Raw genomic sequence first — 15,336 nt, forward strand, 5'->3', positions numbered from 1 at the left:
TCGGAATTTACACTTATCACTGCCGCAAGCGTTTTTTAATTTCAGTGAATGTAGTTATGTGTGAACATGGTGCACGTTACAAGGATAACAGCTTACTTCTCATTCAGGCTGCTGAAGCCTTGTACTGCCTCCACCAGCATGAGCACCAACTGATGGTAGGAACGCCTCACCTCCTCTCCTAGCTTCTGGCCGCTGTCTGACAACTGAGAGAAATAACTGAAAAAGACAAAGCAAAAGAAAATCTTCTCAAGATGTACCCGATATTCATATGTCTTGAAGCGTTATATTGATTTATATTTGTCAATACTAACAACAATTTATCATCTAAGACACAAATCAATACTGTTATTCCATAATTACAAACTTTGTGACAACGTTGTTCAAAATCACAAATATTCTGAACTGTGCTAGTCTATAGTTAAAACATACAACATATGATGAATTATTTGAGTTACTTTTATTCCAAGTGAACTGAAAACATTTTCTACAAATGTACCTGGTGAAGTCTTTCTGGCACGCCAGCAGCTCCTGTAGGAACAGGATGCAGGGGGCTTGGAAGAGGTGTGGCTTTCCAAGGGAGTGTAAACACTGCTGAACCATCTCCAGGACCTTGCACACACTCAGAGCCTGGGCTTTGCTCAGGGACAGGGTCTGCAGAATGCTACAGGAGGAAGATTTGGATGATTTAACCTTATATGGTAGAATTACACAAATAAAAAAAATGCAAAATAGAAGACTGGAGGTCAGTCACCTTGCTGTTGTGAGAGCTTGGTCCCTTATAAAGTTTAGGATGTGTTTGAGTATTGGGTAGCGATCCTTGACAGAGGGGGTCATGCGGGGCTCTTCTATAGATCGACAGGACAGGAGGCGCAGGCGTGCCCGACTGAATGGGGCTTTACGGGCGCAGGCGGAGGGCGAGGCTGGTTCCCCTGACAGGGAGGAGAGGCTCTCTGTTGAGCCTTGGTGGCCTTGTCTGCCGTGCCCACAGGAAGAAGAGTTTTGCGCTTGAGCATCGGAGGGCTGGCTCTGCCCTGCCTCTTCACACCCTGCGGTGTGAGGTCCTTGTGTGGAGCTGGCCTGGAAGTCCCCTTCCGAGATCGAACTTGAGCGGAGCAGTGGAGCACTGCTGCCATCTGCAGCCTTGGAAGAGTCGCTGTCATGGCACGCTACTCCACAAGGGGTGAATCTGAAGAGCAATAGGCTCTTCTCAATGCACATCTCAGCTACAGAGAAAGCAACAAAAAAAAAAAAGTCAGCAAAACAGCATTAAAGAGATAACAGAGTCGGTGAAAAGAAAGAGTGGGATTTGTCTTTAAGCTGAGGTCCTCACCTAGTGTCTCCATGCTAACCTCATCATGACCCCCTTCCTTCTCGTCAGGAACATTCATTTTGCTAACTAGGTATCTCTGCTTCATCTCCAACTGACAGGGGGAAAAACATAATGAGTATAATAGTTCAGTAACATGCTCATATAAACACCTAGCAGCAGAAAATCAACAAAAATATGAATCATGTCAGTAACACTCACCATCCATGTTCTGATGCTATCTGCCAGCACATACACCTGCACAAATTCTTCACTGAAACAGGACTTGCAGTCCTGATTGACTACTCATACAAAGACAAAACAGAAGGGAGAAGTCAACTCAACCAAGTTAATCAAACACGCAGAATTACCAGGATAAGACACAGCAAGAAGAAATGGAACAGCTTTTGCTCTATGACCACTGATTAAAGCCAAGCATTACCATAGGTCTTCAGGGCATGGATGAGGGCTGGTGTGTGGTATACCATGGCTGCCCAAAGGGCATTCACAGCTTGGTCTGTCTTTGACCCGGAGGCAATCTCGTTCCTCATCGGCTGTTTTCTGCAGGACTGCATGAGGGTCTTCATCAGCTTTGCTCTACTGTCTGTTGGTTCCAGGGAAGGGTTCCAGCGGGCAAAGTCCTCCAGGAAGCTTTTTAACTCATCAAGAGTCCATGTGTTTGTCTACCACACAGAAAAGAAACAGAGTATTAGAGCACCACCTAGCTGCTGAGGTCAAAAGTCAATGGACTAATATAAACCTAAGAATGGAACTTAACTTCTACATAACTGGATTAAGCAGATGTGACAGTACCTGGTCTGTGGGTGTTATGGTCTGATTCGTGTCCCTTGTTTCACACAACCCGTGTCGCAGAATGGGTTTCCATAAAGGAGAAGCCTGAACATGGGACATTTTCCCAAGTGGAAGCTCCTTAACAGTGCGTATCTCTGGAATAGACAGCAACTCAGAAATATCAGCATTTCAATCTATCACTGAGGGTTGGAAAATTGCTCGAGTATGATATCATTCTGAAACAGTCTGAAATAATTTTTATTTTCCAAGATCTTTTCATGTAAGCTTCAAAATGTACAAGATTTGAAGAAAAAAAAAAGAAGATATTAACTATAGCCCAACACAGTCATTACCAAACTTTTCTTTGGTTAAGAATTCATAAAAAAAAAAAATACTTTTACAGACCTTTGTTTGATAAAAGGTTAAAAACTCACCGTGGGGGGATTTCAGGGCGAGGGTTCTGGAAGCGAGACGACCCATCAGGCGAGCCACCAGCAGCTGCAGGTCTGACATCCAAGAAATAGTGATATCTGGGAGGCCCATGGCTGTCACAGTGAACTTGTAACCCCACTCGTTATTACTGCTATCAGAGTGGAAGAGGAACTGGAGTTGAGGGCCAGCGTCAAACGTCACCTTCTGAAGGAGCAAAGAGAAGCAGCATGCGTGTGAATTAAATAAGCAACAACGGTGTTTTTCACATGGAGACAACTGAATGGTTTCCCATGTCCTACCTTTGGCCACTTCTCACTTCCAACCTTCATGTCATAGCGGACCTTCCCACCTCTAGAATCTGTGAACTCTAGGTAGTCGTATCTGTGAATATCAAGAGCATAGAGGATGGGTTCGTTAATAAGTCTCACTAGGGATGAAGAAATACATCTGAATATGTAATGTTTCACATCAGTCACCTTTTCTCTGTCTCACAGCGTTCGTCAAACTCCAACTCAAAGGAGGTAGCACCAGGGCAGGCAAAGATGCTGGTCTCGTGGCGGCTGTTCTCATAGTTGTGAGGTGACTCCATGCTCCAGGTCCTCAGCACCACTGGCTGCTGGGGCTGGTGCCAGCTCTCCTGATCCACCTAACAGTGACGAGGCATGCACTTCATCTTACAGTCAATGGTGGAATGTAACTAAGTGCATTTACTCAAGTAGCGTTCATAAGTACAAGTTTGAGGCACTTATATTTTACTTCAGTATTTCCATTTTATGCTACTTTTATCTTCCACTCCACAACATGTCAGAGGGAAATATTGTACTTTGTACTGCACTTCATTTATCTGACAGCTGCAGTTACTGGTTACTTTACAGATTGAGATTTATACAAACCATATGTATAAAAATATGATGCACTTTTATAGATGTAACTACCGGTCAAAAGTTTTAGAACACCCCAATTTGTTTTGTTTTTTATTGAAATTTTAGTAGTTCAAGTCCAATGAATAGCTTGAAATGGTACAAAGGTAAGTGGTGAACTGCCTGAGGTTAAAAAAAAAGTAAGGTTACCCAAAACTGAAAAATAATGTACATTTCAGTATTTTACAAAAAGGCCTTTTTCAGGAAACAAGAAATGGGAAAACAATGTAATGTAAAGCTGTTCTGCAGCAATGGAGGTTGATCAAGCTTTGAAAGTTGGTGCTACCAATTCCCACAGGTGTTCCAACTTGCAGAGGTGTCAAAAGTAATCACATTCATTACTCAAGTAGAAGTATAGATACTAGGGTTTGAAAAGACTTCTGTAGAAGTATCAACTCAAGCTTTTTACTCAAGTAAAAGTATAAAAGTACTGGTTTCAAAACTACTTAAAGTATAAAAGTAAAAGTAATGTAAGGGGGAAAAAATGCCATTAAGGACAAAAGCTTAGCCCCCACAGGGGCCTATAGTGCCTACCCCCACCTCCACAATAAAAGGAGCACCTTGCTCAATTGTATTTGTCTGTTCAAAAATATAAAACAATAAAAAGTTTATCTAAAAAAAAAAAATAATTGCTAAGGCCACAGGGTCAAATTTAAGTGATTTATTAAAAATGTAATAACAATAACTTATTTCAGGCTGAGTCTGTGTTTTTCAGACAACAGCAGCTATAGTCTGGTGTTACAATCCTCTCCAGTGAAATACAGACACACTTTTACACCGTTTAGCTGTCAACATTGTAACCGTGTTTACTCCAGCTGCTAGCTAACGGTATGCTAACGTTACCTGCTGCCAGGTGTAGTGTTAACTAGTGTCCCGTGCGGCGATGTTTCAGTTCCCTCTAACGTACGTTTTCGGAGCATCAAAGAGAAACGCAGTCATTTAAGTGGCACCTAAATAAGGCACCGAAATCAGTGTTGCTATTCGGTCCGGTAGATAACGACCGTTAAGGCACCGGTGCCGTATTAGTACCGGGTCTGTGCAGGTGCACAAACAATAGGGTGTCGGAATGGTATATGTTTATACTTCTCATCAGACCACAATCTAATTCACTCTATCCGGATGGGCGCGATTTTCCTGGATAGTTTTTTTTAACGATGACAAGCCGGGATGAAGACGAGCCAAACTGAAATAGCAGTAACGAGGCTATTTTTAAAATGTAAGGAGTAGAAAGCACAGATAATTGCGTGAAAATGTAAGGAGTAGAAGTAAAAAGTCTGCTGTAAAATAATTACTCCAGTAATTATAATATACCCAAAATTTCTACTTAAGTAAGGTAACGACGTATTTGCACTTTGTTACTTGACACCTCTGCCAACTTGTCTGGATTACTTACAACCCCCTCTGTTTGTATAAAAGTATTGTTGGAACACACTGTGCTACCATACCCTCATGAGCATTATTTGAACAGTATTGTACCGCAGAAAGTAGTGTGTTACTATAAAAATGGCGGGAAAAAGGCAATTAACAATGGAAGAGAGACAGACCATCTTAACACTTAAGAATGTTGGTCTTTCCTGCAGAGAAATTGCAAAGAAAGTCAAGGTGTCAGTGAGTACAGTATTCTTCACCATCAAAAGGCCCTTAGAAACTGGGGGAAACTCTGATAGAAAGAGGTCTGGAAGACCCAAAGCCACAACAGAATCAGAAGACAAGTTTCTGAGAGTCAACAGCTTGCGTGATAGGCGGCTCACAGGACAACAGCTTCAAGCACAGCTTAATAGTGGTCGTAATAAGCAAGTCTCAGTTTCAACTGTAAAGAGAAGACTTAGAGCTGCAGGTTTGATAGGTCGAGTTGCAGCAAGAAAGCCATTGCTAAGACGTCAGAATAAGAAAAAGAGGCTTGCCTGGGCCAAGAAACCTCGTCAAAGGACTACTGAAGACTGGAAGAAGGTGTTATGGACTGATGAATCAAAATTTTAAATCTTCGGTTCATCACGCAGGATTTTTGAACGCTGTCGAGTAGGTGAAAGGATGGTTCCTCAGTGTGTGACATCAACTGTCAAACATGGAGGAGGGAGCGTGATGGTCTGGGGCTGTTTTGCTGGATCCAGGGTCGGTGATTTGTACAGAGTGAAAGGCACCCTGAACCAAAACGGCTACCACAGCATTTTGCAGCGCCATGCAGTACCCTCTGGTATGTGCCTGGTTGGTCAGGGGTTCTTCCTACAGCAAGATAATGACCCAAAACATAAGTCCAAGCTATGCCAGAACTACCTTAGCAAAAAAAAACAAGATGGTAAGCTTAAAAACATGGAGTGGCCAGCACAGTCACCAGACTTAAACCCCATTGAGCTGGTTTGGGATGAACTGGACAGAAAAGTGAAAGCAAAGCAACCTACAAGTGCCACACATTTATGGGAACTTCTGCAACAGAGTTGGGAAGAACTTTCTGAAGAATAATTGATTTCCATTGTAGAAAGAATGCCACGAGCGTGTTCAGCTGTTATATCTGCCAAAGGGGGCTACTTTCATGAGTCAAAAATGTTGAAAACATTTTTGTTTATGAATTGATTCCGTGATTTCTTTTTTAACTTAAATTGCTCATTTGTTCTATTCTTTCATTTCAGAGTACAATAAGACATTGAACTGCATGAATTTCAATAAAAACCTGGAAAAATTGGGGTGTTCTAAAACTTTTGACCAGCAGTGTATATAAGAGTTCACTTAGATCCACTTCTACCAAATCAAGCAGTAAAATGATACTTACACATTCAGTAATAGTAATAATCCCATAATATTATATATTAGTATAACACTCACAGAGGCCATTTCCATCAGTACTTATATTCATTAATATTACTTACATACTTTTACTTTAGTGACATTTTCAAAGAATAACTTTTACTTGTAATAGAGTATTTTTGTATTGCTACTTTAACTGTAATGGATCTGAGTACTTCTACTACCACTGTTTACAGTAGTGGTGCTGTCGTACTGTACTTTTCCAGCCCTCCACGGCCCCCAAATACTGGTCTGCATTTCCACCTCTCCATTCCTACTCATACAATGGGATACGAGGCTGTATACATTGTGGTACACTAAGGTCTAAGGTCAGAGTGGACTGACCTTAGAAAAGATGTCTCCAGTATCACTGGACAGGCTTTTGAGTAGCTCGACCAGAGAGGAGAAGCTCTTCAGCAGCACACTGTGTGGGATGTCCAAAGAACACAGCTCCAGGAGTAAAATCATCTGCCAGGACCAGAACAAATATTACGTTCACTCAGCATGGTCGACTTTATTACTGTGCAGGAAGGCAATTCAAAATCACGAGATAAGATTGTATTACCAGTTGTCTGAAGACTGTGGCTAGGATGGAGCTGCCGAGTTTGTCTGTAATATCAGCACCAGTGTACCTCCCCAGCAGAGAACCAAGGATACCTTTGACGCTTCCCAGGAACTGATCCACATCTATTGAAATAAAGAAGAAGCATTTTGTCAGACTGAAAGTTCTACTCAGTGTCAATGTTCGTACTGAACCATTACACAACTTATTCAGACGTTCGTCCATCTGTTGGACGACCACATTTGACGGATCAGCACCAGGCTGTGTGCTCTAATAAACACAGAATCTAACCATGAAAGTAGGAAGCTGTAATATCACACATCTCGCAGTATCTCACATTTTAGTAGAATGTGTCTGGCAAGCTCCATAGCGATAGCGGTGGAGGCTCCTCCTTTGAGCTGTAGGTAGCACCAGGAGAGCAGACTACCCTGCAGAGCCCAGAACAAGGACAGCAACACTGTCCTGCTGGCTCCACTATTCTCATCCACCATCATCACCTCACACTGAGAGATGGGAGACAGTTGAACAGAGAGGAACATTAGAAAAAAAGGTACATGGAGAAGCGGAGAGGGCCGTTAATAAATGGTAAAATATATTATGAAAGAGTTGAGAAGATTCCAAGCTGCTGTTGTGTTGATCAATATTGTGTGTGTGTTTGTGTGTGTGTGTGTGTGTGTGTGTGTGTGTGTGTGTGTGTGTGTGTGTGTGTGTGTCAGAGGAGGCCTCACCTCTCTTGTTGCCACCAGCAGCAACGTCTCCATAACTGACAGTATGGGGCTGATGTCAAAGTCTGAGTGGGCTCCTTTAGGTGGGAGCAGGAGAAGGCCACTTGGATCCTGATCACTGCACAGAGAAAACACAGCTGCTGCTGATCCACTGTGATCGGGATGTGTACGAGAATATGATCATGAGTTTGTGTATCTACAGTCTGCTTACCTGTAGTAGTTACAAAGCGATTCAAACGTCACCTTCACGGACTCTGGCTGATCATGTTCTGTAATGTTTTTCTGTAAAAGGGCATATTATCATTATAATTATTCTCATATTAGTATTATCATTAGGGATGCACCGATACCTCTAATTCTCAGACAAAGTACATTTGGGTACTTGCCAATAACGAGTAGCGACATGAATACTTAATAATACCATTACAGTTAGGACAATTACTTGGAAAACAAGCATTATTTGCACCTGAATGCATCACGACTTCACTAGGTGTACCTGAATGCACCATGAAGTCCCATTGGTGCCCACGCGCTTTACCGTTCGTGGTGTGTTTGTTTACATAACTCAAAGGGAAGGCAAAATGTTGCCGCGTGGGTTACAATAGGGAAGCATGAGGAATTGAACAGTTATTTCTCCATCATCTCCGACTCTGGCAGTGGACATGGTGTCTGGAAAAGTAAATATGCAGGCTACCGGTAAGCTACACTGTGTCGTTAGCTACAGACCGGTTTCGGTTTCAAGTAAAATACAGCCACACTTTAGACCGTTTAGCTTTAAGATTTTTAACTGTGTTTAAGCTAGCTATTTGCCAATGGTAGGTTAATGTTACCTGTTGCCAAGTGTAGTGCTAACTAGTTTGACAAGCAGTGATGCATGAAGTGGTATCGGGTGCAGTATCGGAGTAGTTGTGGAGTATAGCCGCGTACACATTTGCGGCAAAGCCGCGAGGAACGCTTTGGTTGCGCCTTGAAAGGTCAGCGGCAATGAGGTAACAAATTATTTGAACTTTGAGCACAGGCACGGCGCCAATTCCGAGCGGTGAGCGACGACAAGGGTAGCACTGGGCCAAGTTGGGCGGCACCGCTCGCGCCACAGGAGAACAATGGAACAGCCAGCGCAGAGCAGTTTTACCGTGGATCATGTGTAGGCAGCTTATGAGTACGAATACATAAACACAGACTCAATACTGGTATTGGTATCCGTGCATCCCTAATTATCATCATTATTTTTTGAATAAACTCACCATCATGTTGAAGAGTTTGTCCCGCCTGACGTGTTTATCGGGGAAGAAAACAGCTGCTCCATTAAGAATGGCCTTCACTGTTTCCTTGTGCAAAGCTTTTTCCACTAATGTCTCACCCTCTGGACCATCCACAACTGAAACACAAACAACATCAATATTATTGCTGCATAGATTCTTACAAATTCTTACAAATAAATCATGAAAAACTACTAATGTCCAAGGAATCTTTACTGAGAAATTTAAATGAAATGTGACCATTGAACCAAATACTTTTTACTACTCGCAGTTGTATGAAAGCTGACAGGGTTCTTACTGTGGCAGAGGTGAGTGTAGAGTTCACAGACAGCCCTCACAGAGTCGGATAGAGGCTCTGCGCTGCTGGACGGGGATGGACAAGCCGCTGCTGTGGCTCCCTCATCTGGCCCCCTGCTCTCCTCTGGGCCCCGGGGCTCCAGTGGGTTGGGCAGCATGGGGAAACAGTTCTGCATCAACTGGAGCAGCAGAACTCTGCTCTTCAACACCTCCTCTCCCTCACTGAGACAAAGACATGTGCTCAATTACTTTTAACATGTCTGGGCGGTTCCCAATGACTGAGCAATGAGCCTGATCATGCCAAATGGTTTGTGTACTAATGGCTGTAGGACAAAAACCAGCCACAGTGACCGACAGTACGACTACTCACATGTCCCTGAGTTTACTGTAGAAGTTCCAGAAGAGGTTCAGGCCGAGACCACTGAAGTCTAGAAGATACTTCTGCTTGAATTGAGAGGCATCCTGCAGAAATGGAGAGAGAGGGCAACAGTCTTCAACAATATCACACATACAAAAATATTTCCCAGAGCGTCATAAATATGAAGTACCCGCTTTCCCTCAAAAGTTCAGCAGTTCGATAAAGGGAGATGTTGCAATGTCTCCTAATGATTACAAGAGGGCAGACTGACCCACTGTAAATAAAATAATGAATGTAGTGAAAGTGAAAGTGAAAGTGACGAAGAAACTAACACATTCAGAAATATGTTAGGTTACCAAAGGAAATGTGGTATTTTGGTCTTACAAATAGAAGACCAGAGTCAAGTGTCTATCTCAGTCCAGTGGTATGTTAAATGGTAATATTTCTCATGAACCTCAGTGTTGCCTGACACAAAGAGGGTGTTTCTACTCGCGCTCAGTCTCTCTAGCTGGGGTTGTGTAGTGCAAGGTCAAATTTAAAGAGTAATAAGGAAAAATAAATGTTGGAGGTAGCCAAGTGATTGTCACCATTGGCCCTTGTGCAGTGTGGTCCCATAAAACACTTTTCCTACAAATATAACATGCTGGTACACAAAACATAATGCAATGTATTGACAAGCTTGCAATGTTTTCAGCTACAAAGAGTGGTATTTCAATAGCCTGGTTGACACCAGACCCTTCTCAGTTGTAACGGAGAGTGGGTCTGGGCAAGCTTCATTCACAGCTCATTTCCAAAGGGGCGTCACCAACGGGCGCCGCTCAAATGCCTCTGGGCGCAACTGGATAGTCCTTCAACCAATCAGACCAACGATCCAGGTGACGTAGCAGCGACAGCTGCATCAACGGGTTGCTGCGCTTCGGTGTTGAATGTCAACAAAAAGCTGCTTGCCGTCGCTGCGCTATTGTCATTGTGTAAAGGCCGCCTCAACGGTTGCGATTGGTGCCGCGATTTGGAAAAATTGGAAATGTGCTTGAATGGGCTCTTGGCCAGACTGACTTGCAGAGAAAATCTCAAATTTGTTGGAAGTTCTTCAAGGTTTTCCCAGGCTAGTATTTCAAGGTAATTATACTAAAATTTTAAATATTATTGAAATTTAAATGATTACATTAATAGTAGTCTATATCCATGACGTTCCACTTCTGTGATCGCTATAGTGCAGTCAGACCGCCGGATGTCTTTCTTTTGGGCTGGATGTCCCGTTACCGTCCGCTTTCTTTGTGTTGGAATTCTAAATTCCGGTGGATTTCTGAGGACTATTAACTGTTTCTCAGATCTCTGCAGGGTAAATCCAGACAGCTAGCTAGACTATCTGTCCAATCTGAGTTCTCTGTTGCACGACTAAAACTACTTTTGAACGTGTTCCACCAAAACAAGTTCCATCCCAAGGCTATTTTGCAGCGGCACCGTGGCTCTGTCCGGCAGCCCATGACGACTGTGATTGGTTTAAAGACATGCCAATAAACCAGAGCACGTTTTTCTCCCATCCCGGAATGCTGTGTGGACTAGCCAAACCCTCCTCCGCAGCGCTGTGGAGGAAGGTCTGGCAATGCGAGACTACAGCAATTGTGTTTAGTAGTTACCATGTCTCGCGTAAGCTGTTGTATGAAGAAGAGCGTCTTGTTAAGTAGACAAAGGCCAGTGACAGCATTGCAGTCAAAGCTCTCTCCCTCTGTGCTGAGGTCGTCCAGGTCTCCGAGCCTCTCTGCCCCGGGGCACAGATAGCCACTGAAGGTGAGGGACTGCACTCCAAGGCGCTCAGCAGAGTCCTGCCTGGTGCAGAGGAATTTGACCATCAGGAACTGGGAAGACAAGGAAACAGGGGAATAAGAGGTGGGGTTACTTGATAATGACAGCAAACGATGGCCTTCGTTTAGCATACTTGAGTATGTAGCAATACTATTTTTATTGTATTTTGGAAGCCCTAAATACTAAAGAACAAAATGTCTGCATCATGAAAACATCATTTTAGAAGCACAACAGTGTTACGGAATAACTGGTTGATGGGGTGTGTACCTTTGCAACGCGACACTGCTGCAGCTTGATCTCCACGTCGTTCCAGTCGTCCTCGAGCTCAAACCAGCCAATCGGCTCTTCCTCTGACTGTGTTGGAATCTTCACACTGCAGGTCAGGTGACAGGATGGTGGGTCAGCCATTCACACAAACCACTGAGGCAGACCCCCACACTGCTGAAAGGTTCCATAACTCACCTTACTGTATTAGTATTATCATGTAATATATTTAGCAGCATATACTCTTCAACACCGGTACTCTTTTTTTTGCTAATCATAGATGTCTTCTCTTATTAAAGGGATAGTTTGGTTGTTTTGAAAGTGGGGTTGTATGAGGTATTTATCCACAGTCAATGGGTTAGCTACGGTAGATGGCGGTCGGCACGCCCCCAGCTTAAAGAAACAAGACCAGTACCGAGTACTGAGTACCGACATGGAAGCTAAGCAATGTACTGCTGTGGACGGGGGCAGCAGCTAAACATAATTTAGCCACAAATTAAATCAATATCAGTTCAAAGCTACAGCGCGTAGTTTCTCTCGGCACCATGAGGAATTCTAAGTAATGACAACAGAACTGTTGGCGCGTCCACATGATACAAGCCTTCCAGGACCGCGCAACTTGTAAATCGATAAACACAAAAGCACACTAAACTAAAATATCAGGAATTAAAAAAACAACAACAGACCGCTATAAAGGGATCCTTACTTGTCTTGAATAAATTGCTTGTAGTCCTTGTAGTCCCACACGTCGTACTTTTTGAACCTCCTGAAATGTTTCTCTGCATCAAAGGGGTCTTCATCCTTGTACGCAAACACCAAGCCGCATTTTGCTCCAATGGCTCCTTTTCGCACCTGACCACACAAACCAGAGATCACGTCTTATGTACAGGAATCCTCTATCACTGTCGGGAGTGATCAAAAGTTTCAATAAAATGGTGAAATCAAATGGAGCCTCACTTTGATCTTCATCTGAGTGACCTGGAAGTTACTCTGGTCCTCTGTCGACAGGATCACGCTGGCTTTCTTCCTTCCACTTTCTGTGAGAAAACCTTTGGAGCAACAAAAACTTTCAGTTATACTCGAGGGCACGTTTATACTTAAGCTAAAGGCATTTTTAGCCCAAGTATGAATTCAATATTATTGGTATTTTCTAATGGAATAAGGATGGTCTCAGTTGTACCGTCTGCAGTGGAGGATTCTGCCAGCATGTTCTCTGGGCCTGCTTTCTCTTCTTTACTCTTCACATCACAGGCCTGTAGTTGCAACTGGAGGGGCTTCCCTGTAATGAGACACAATGCACTATGACATAGTGCATTTTCTGTGACATACATCATAGTTAATCAGTTTCCATACAGGTTATAATTACATTCTGGGAGGCAATGATCACCACACCGAACTGCAGCTTTGTAACCAAATTAGCAATGTTCCACTGTATAATCTACTGACGCAGCTCCTCCTTGTGGGCTAAGCACTTTCTCTCCTCGGTCTAAGGTTTCAAATGGCCTTGTGTGAGTGAGAGTAAAGGAGGGATGGCCACCTTACCGTTGCGATTAAGTAGTCGCAGCCTAACGGAGGCCATAGACATGATGAGGGAGGAGGCCTTGTACTCGGTCTCTAAATGTTCGCTGATGCAGGACAGGGCTTGGAGCACTTTTGCCACACTGCCTCTGGCCAGAGCAAAGGCCAGGAGGGTCATTTCTGCATCAGGACTCACACAGCAGCTACACAGGAGCAAAAAAAAATAAACACAAGTTGGTTTTGGGGTACTTTTAGTCATATTAAATAATTTGTGTCTCTATTTCATAGTGTCAGAGTTATTTTGGCCAAATAAACATATTTTCATGCATGGTCATAACTTAAAGGATAGGTTTATATTTTTTCAAGTCAATTTCAAAACACTCACATTGTTCCTATTGTCCATGCTGGCTGCAAAGCATAATTTATCGACCTTAGACTGTTAAAGCCAGATATTAACTTTAGTTCAACTTTAGAATGCATTTTTGCACGAGGACTCTGAATTTTGTTACCTTTTTATGTATATTGAAATTGCTTAAAAATAGATCTCTTTGCGGCCGGTATGGACAGATGGAATAATTACAGTAACAAATAACTTTTTCAACGTGCATATAGGCATGACTTTAAAAATTGTAAACCTATCCTTTAAAGCTGCCACCCAGCAATAAAGCATGATTAAACTCAGACTTAATCTACGAATGCACTACACAAGCATTACTCAGAATACAATACAGATGACATTAATATGGTAAATGAAAAGTGAAAAAGGCCCAAATCATTCTGGCTTTGGAAGTTCAATACCTTAAAATATAGCAGTAACATCACAATTTAACACTGGGCTAATACCGATTAATGGCAAATACTATTGCTATACTATATTCACTCTTCGAAAAGTTTGGATCAAACAGACCCACAGCCAACTGTGGGGTCTCCCCTAAACACAGTATATCTACGAAATGATGACAACATTTGGATCAAAAAATGTCTAGGCAAACTTTTCCCTACATTTCTTTGTTTGAAAGTCTCACAAGCCTGCAAAAGCTTGCAAAAACTCCAGTAAAGACCAAAAGTGGCCACGATGCATCTCTAACCATGTTGACCGTATGTGTGAATAAACATAATCTACATAGTAGATTATTTGGGTCATGTTGTTGTTGCTGCTGCTGTTGTTGATAAAAACCCTGACCACCACTAAAGGATTTACAGTACATCAAATGGAATGGAAATAGTGTGTCATCGCCCCACTAAATCAATACTTTGATTTTAGCCTGTTTTCATTGTGAGGGTGGCAGCATTATGAGCTCAGTGGGTGAGTGTGCTGACGTAATCCCGGCAAGTCCTTACTCTGCTATCCTGAGGAGAAATCCATCCACCTCCTCCAGGATGTTCAAAGAGAAGAACTTGGGGAACTCTGTGGATGACGGTGTTAGGGACAACGGTGGCATGTGCCGTAAGGCTTTTCTAGGAGAAAAATAACACAAAAAAAGTGCTCAGAACCCAAGCGCTGGACCAATCACTACACCTACACACCTTCCAGCGTTCTTTTTTTTTTTTACATATGCAAAACCACGAGTGGCGGGTCTTACTGTGTGCTCTGAAGGACAGTCTGAGCCAGTGCAGGGTTAGTCTCCATGGATGCGGTGACCAAAGAGGTGAGGAGAGACAGGTACCAGATGGCTGAAGCATCCGAAACAGACACCTCTTTACTCTTGGTAATCTGATAGCCCAGCGTCTTCAAGCCATGAATCCGTGTGTCACATCCGTCACTCAGGCACCGCTTAATGTTGATTTGGATGTCTGGTGTTTTGGTAAAGAGATAATGCAGTTAGCAGACTGATGGAATCCAGAATGCAAAAAAATGCCATAACCTGTTGCTTCATCCTCTGAGAACAACAGCTCTGTTGATTGAGGGAGACACAAATGAAACAAATCACCTGTCCTAATAACTATGAGAAGTTACATCAACACAAAGCCAGCCTGTGAAGTTCAATTTGCTCATGAGATTTAGCGAATCATTCACAGCCACAAAGCACATATCATTTACACAAAAAAACAGGGCTGTGACTGATTTAGCCTCTAGTTAGACCTGCAAACATCAGGACTGCTTTCAAAATACATGAATTTGTCACCATTATCTGAACCTCTGCTAATCTTTGACCGTTCTTGCTCACAGCTGCCCGGCTCAATCGATTCTCACTTTCTGTTATCCTCATTCATAAATACATCTCTTAGCAAAAAAAATAAAAAAAAGAGTTTGTGAGTTTTAGCCTAGCTTCTGTTTGGCAAGACAACTTCTGATAAAAGGTGGATGTGGGGTCT

At 42.9% G+C, this 15,336-nt stretch overlaps 1 protein-coding gene across 1 annotated transcript in view; it reads right to left on the bottom strand.

The window, feature by feature from the left end:
* zzef1 (zinc finger, ZZ-type with EF hand domain 1) overlaps positions 1 to 15,336 on the bottom strand; it is a 38,396-nt gene that overhangs the window by 20,453 nt on the left and 2,607 nt on the right. The window contains exons 6-31 of the mRNA XM_039826521.1: positions 14,604 to 14,814; positions 14,362 to 14,478; positions 13,045 to 13,223; positions 12,683 to 12,781; positions 12,460 to 12,551; positions 12,209 to 12,354; positions 11,506 to 11,611; positions 11,073 to 11,291; positions 9,445 to 9,536; positions 9,076 to 9,296; positions 8,763 to 8,896; positions 7,730 to 7,800; positions 7,522 to 7,636; positions 7,131 to 7,296; positions 6,797 to 6,918; positions 6,577 to 6,699; positions 3,007 to 3,176; positions 2,830 to 2,911; positions 2,533 to 2,734; positions 2,120 to 2,253; positions 1,749 to 1,989; positions 1,529 to 1,608; positions 1,331 to 1,421; positions 752 to 1,223; positions 497 to 661; positions 97 to 216 (exon numbers count right to left, since the gene is read on the bottom strand). Of these exons, the coding sequence (XP_039682455.1) occupies positions 97 to 216; positions 497 to 661; positions 752 to 1,223; positions 1,331 to 1,421; positions 1,529 to 1,608; positions 1,749 to 1,989; positions 2,120 to 2,253; positions 2,533 to 2,734; positions 2,830 to 2,911; positions 3,007 to 3,176; positions 6,577 to 6,699; positions 6,797 to 6,918; positions 7,131 to 7,296; positions 7,522 to 7,636; positions 7,730 to 7,800; positions 8,763 to 8,896; positions 9,076 to 9,296; positions 9,445 to 9,536; positions 11,073 to 11,291; positions 11,506 to 11,611; positions 12,209 to 12,354; positions 12,460 to 12,551; positions 12,683 to 12,781; positions 13,045 to 13,223; positions 14,362 to 14,478; positions 14,604 to 14,814 (3,970 nt within the window). The remainder of the gene's footprint in view (positions 1 to 96; positions 217 to 496; positions 662 to 751; positions 1,224 to 1,330; positions 1,422 to 1,528; positions 1,609 to 1,748; positions 1,990 to 2,119; positions 2,254 to 2,532; positions 2,735 to 2,829; positions 2,912 to 3,006; positions 3,177 to 6,576; positions 6,700 to 6,796; positions 6,919 to 7,130; positions 7,297 to 7,521; positions 7,637 to 7,729; positions 7,801 to 8,762; positions 8,897 to 9,075; positions 9,297 to 9,444; positions 9,537 to 11,072; positions 11,292 to 11,505; positions 11,612 to 12,208; positions 12,355 to 12,459; positions 12,552 to 12,682; positions 12,782 to 13,044; positions 13,224 to 14,361; positions 14,479 to 14,603; positions 14,815 to 15,336) is intronic.

Source organism: Perca fluviatilis, chromosome 16 (assembly GCF_010015445.1).
Source record: "Perca fluviatilis chromosome 16, GENO_Pfluv_1.0, whole genome shotgun sequence".
Taxonomy (NCBI): Eukaryota; Metazoa; Chordata; class Actinopteri; order Perciformes; family Percidae; genus Perca; species Perca fluviatilis.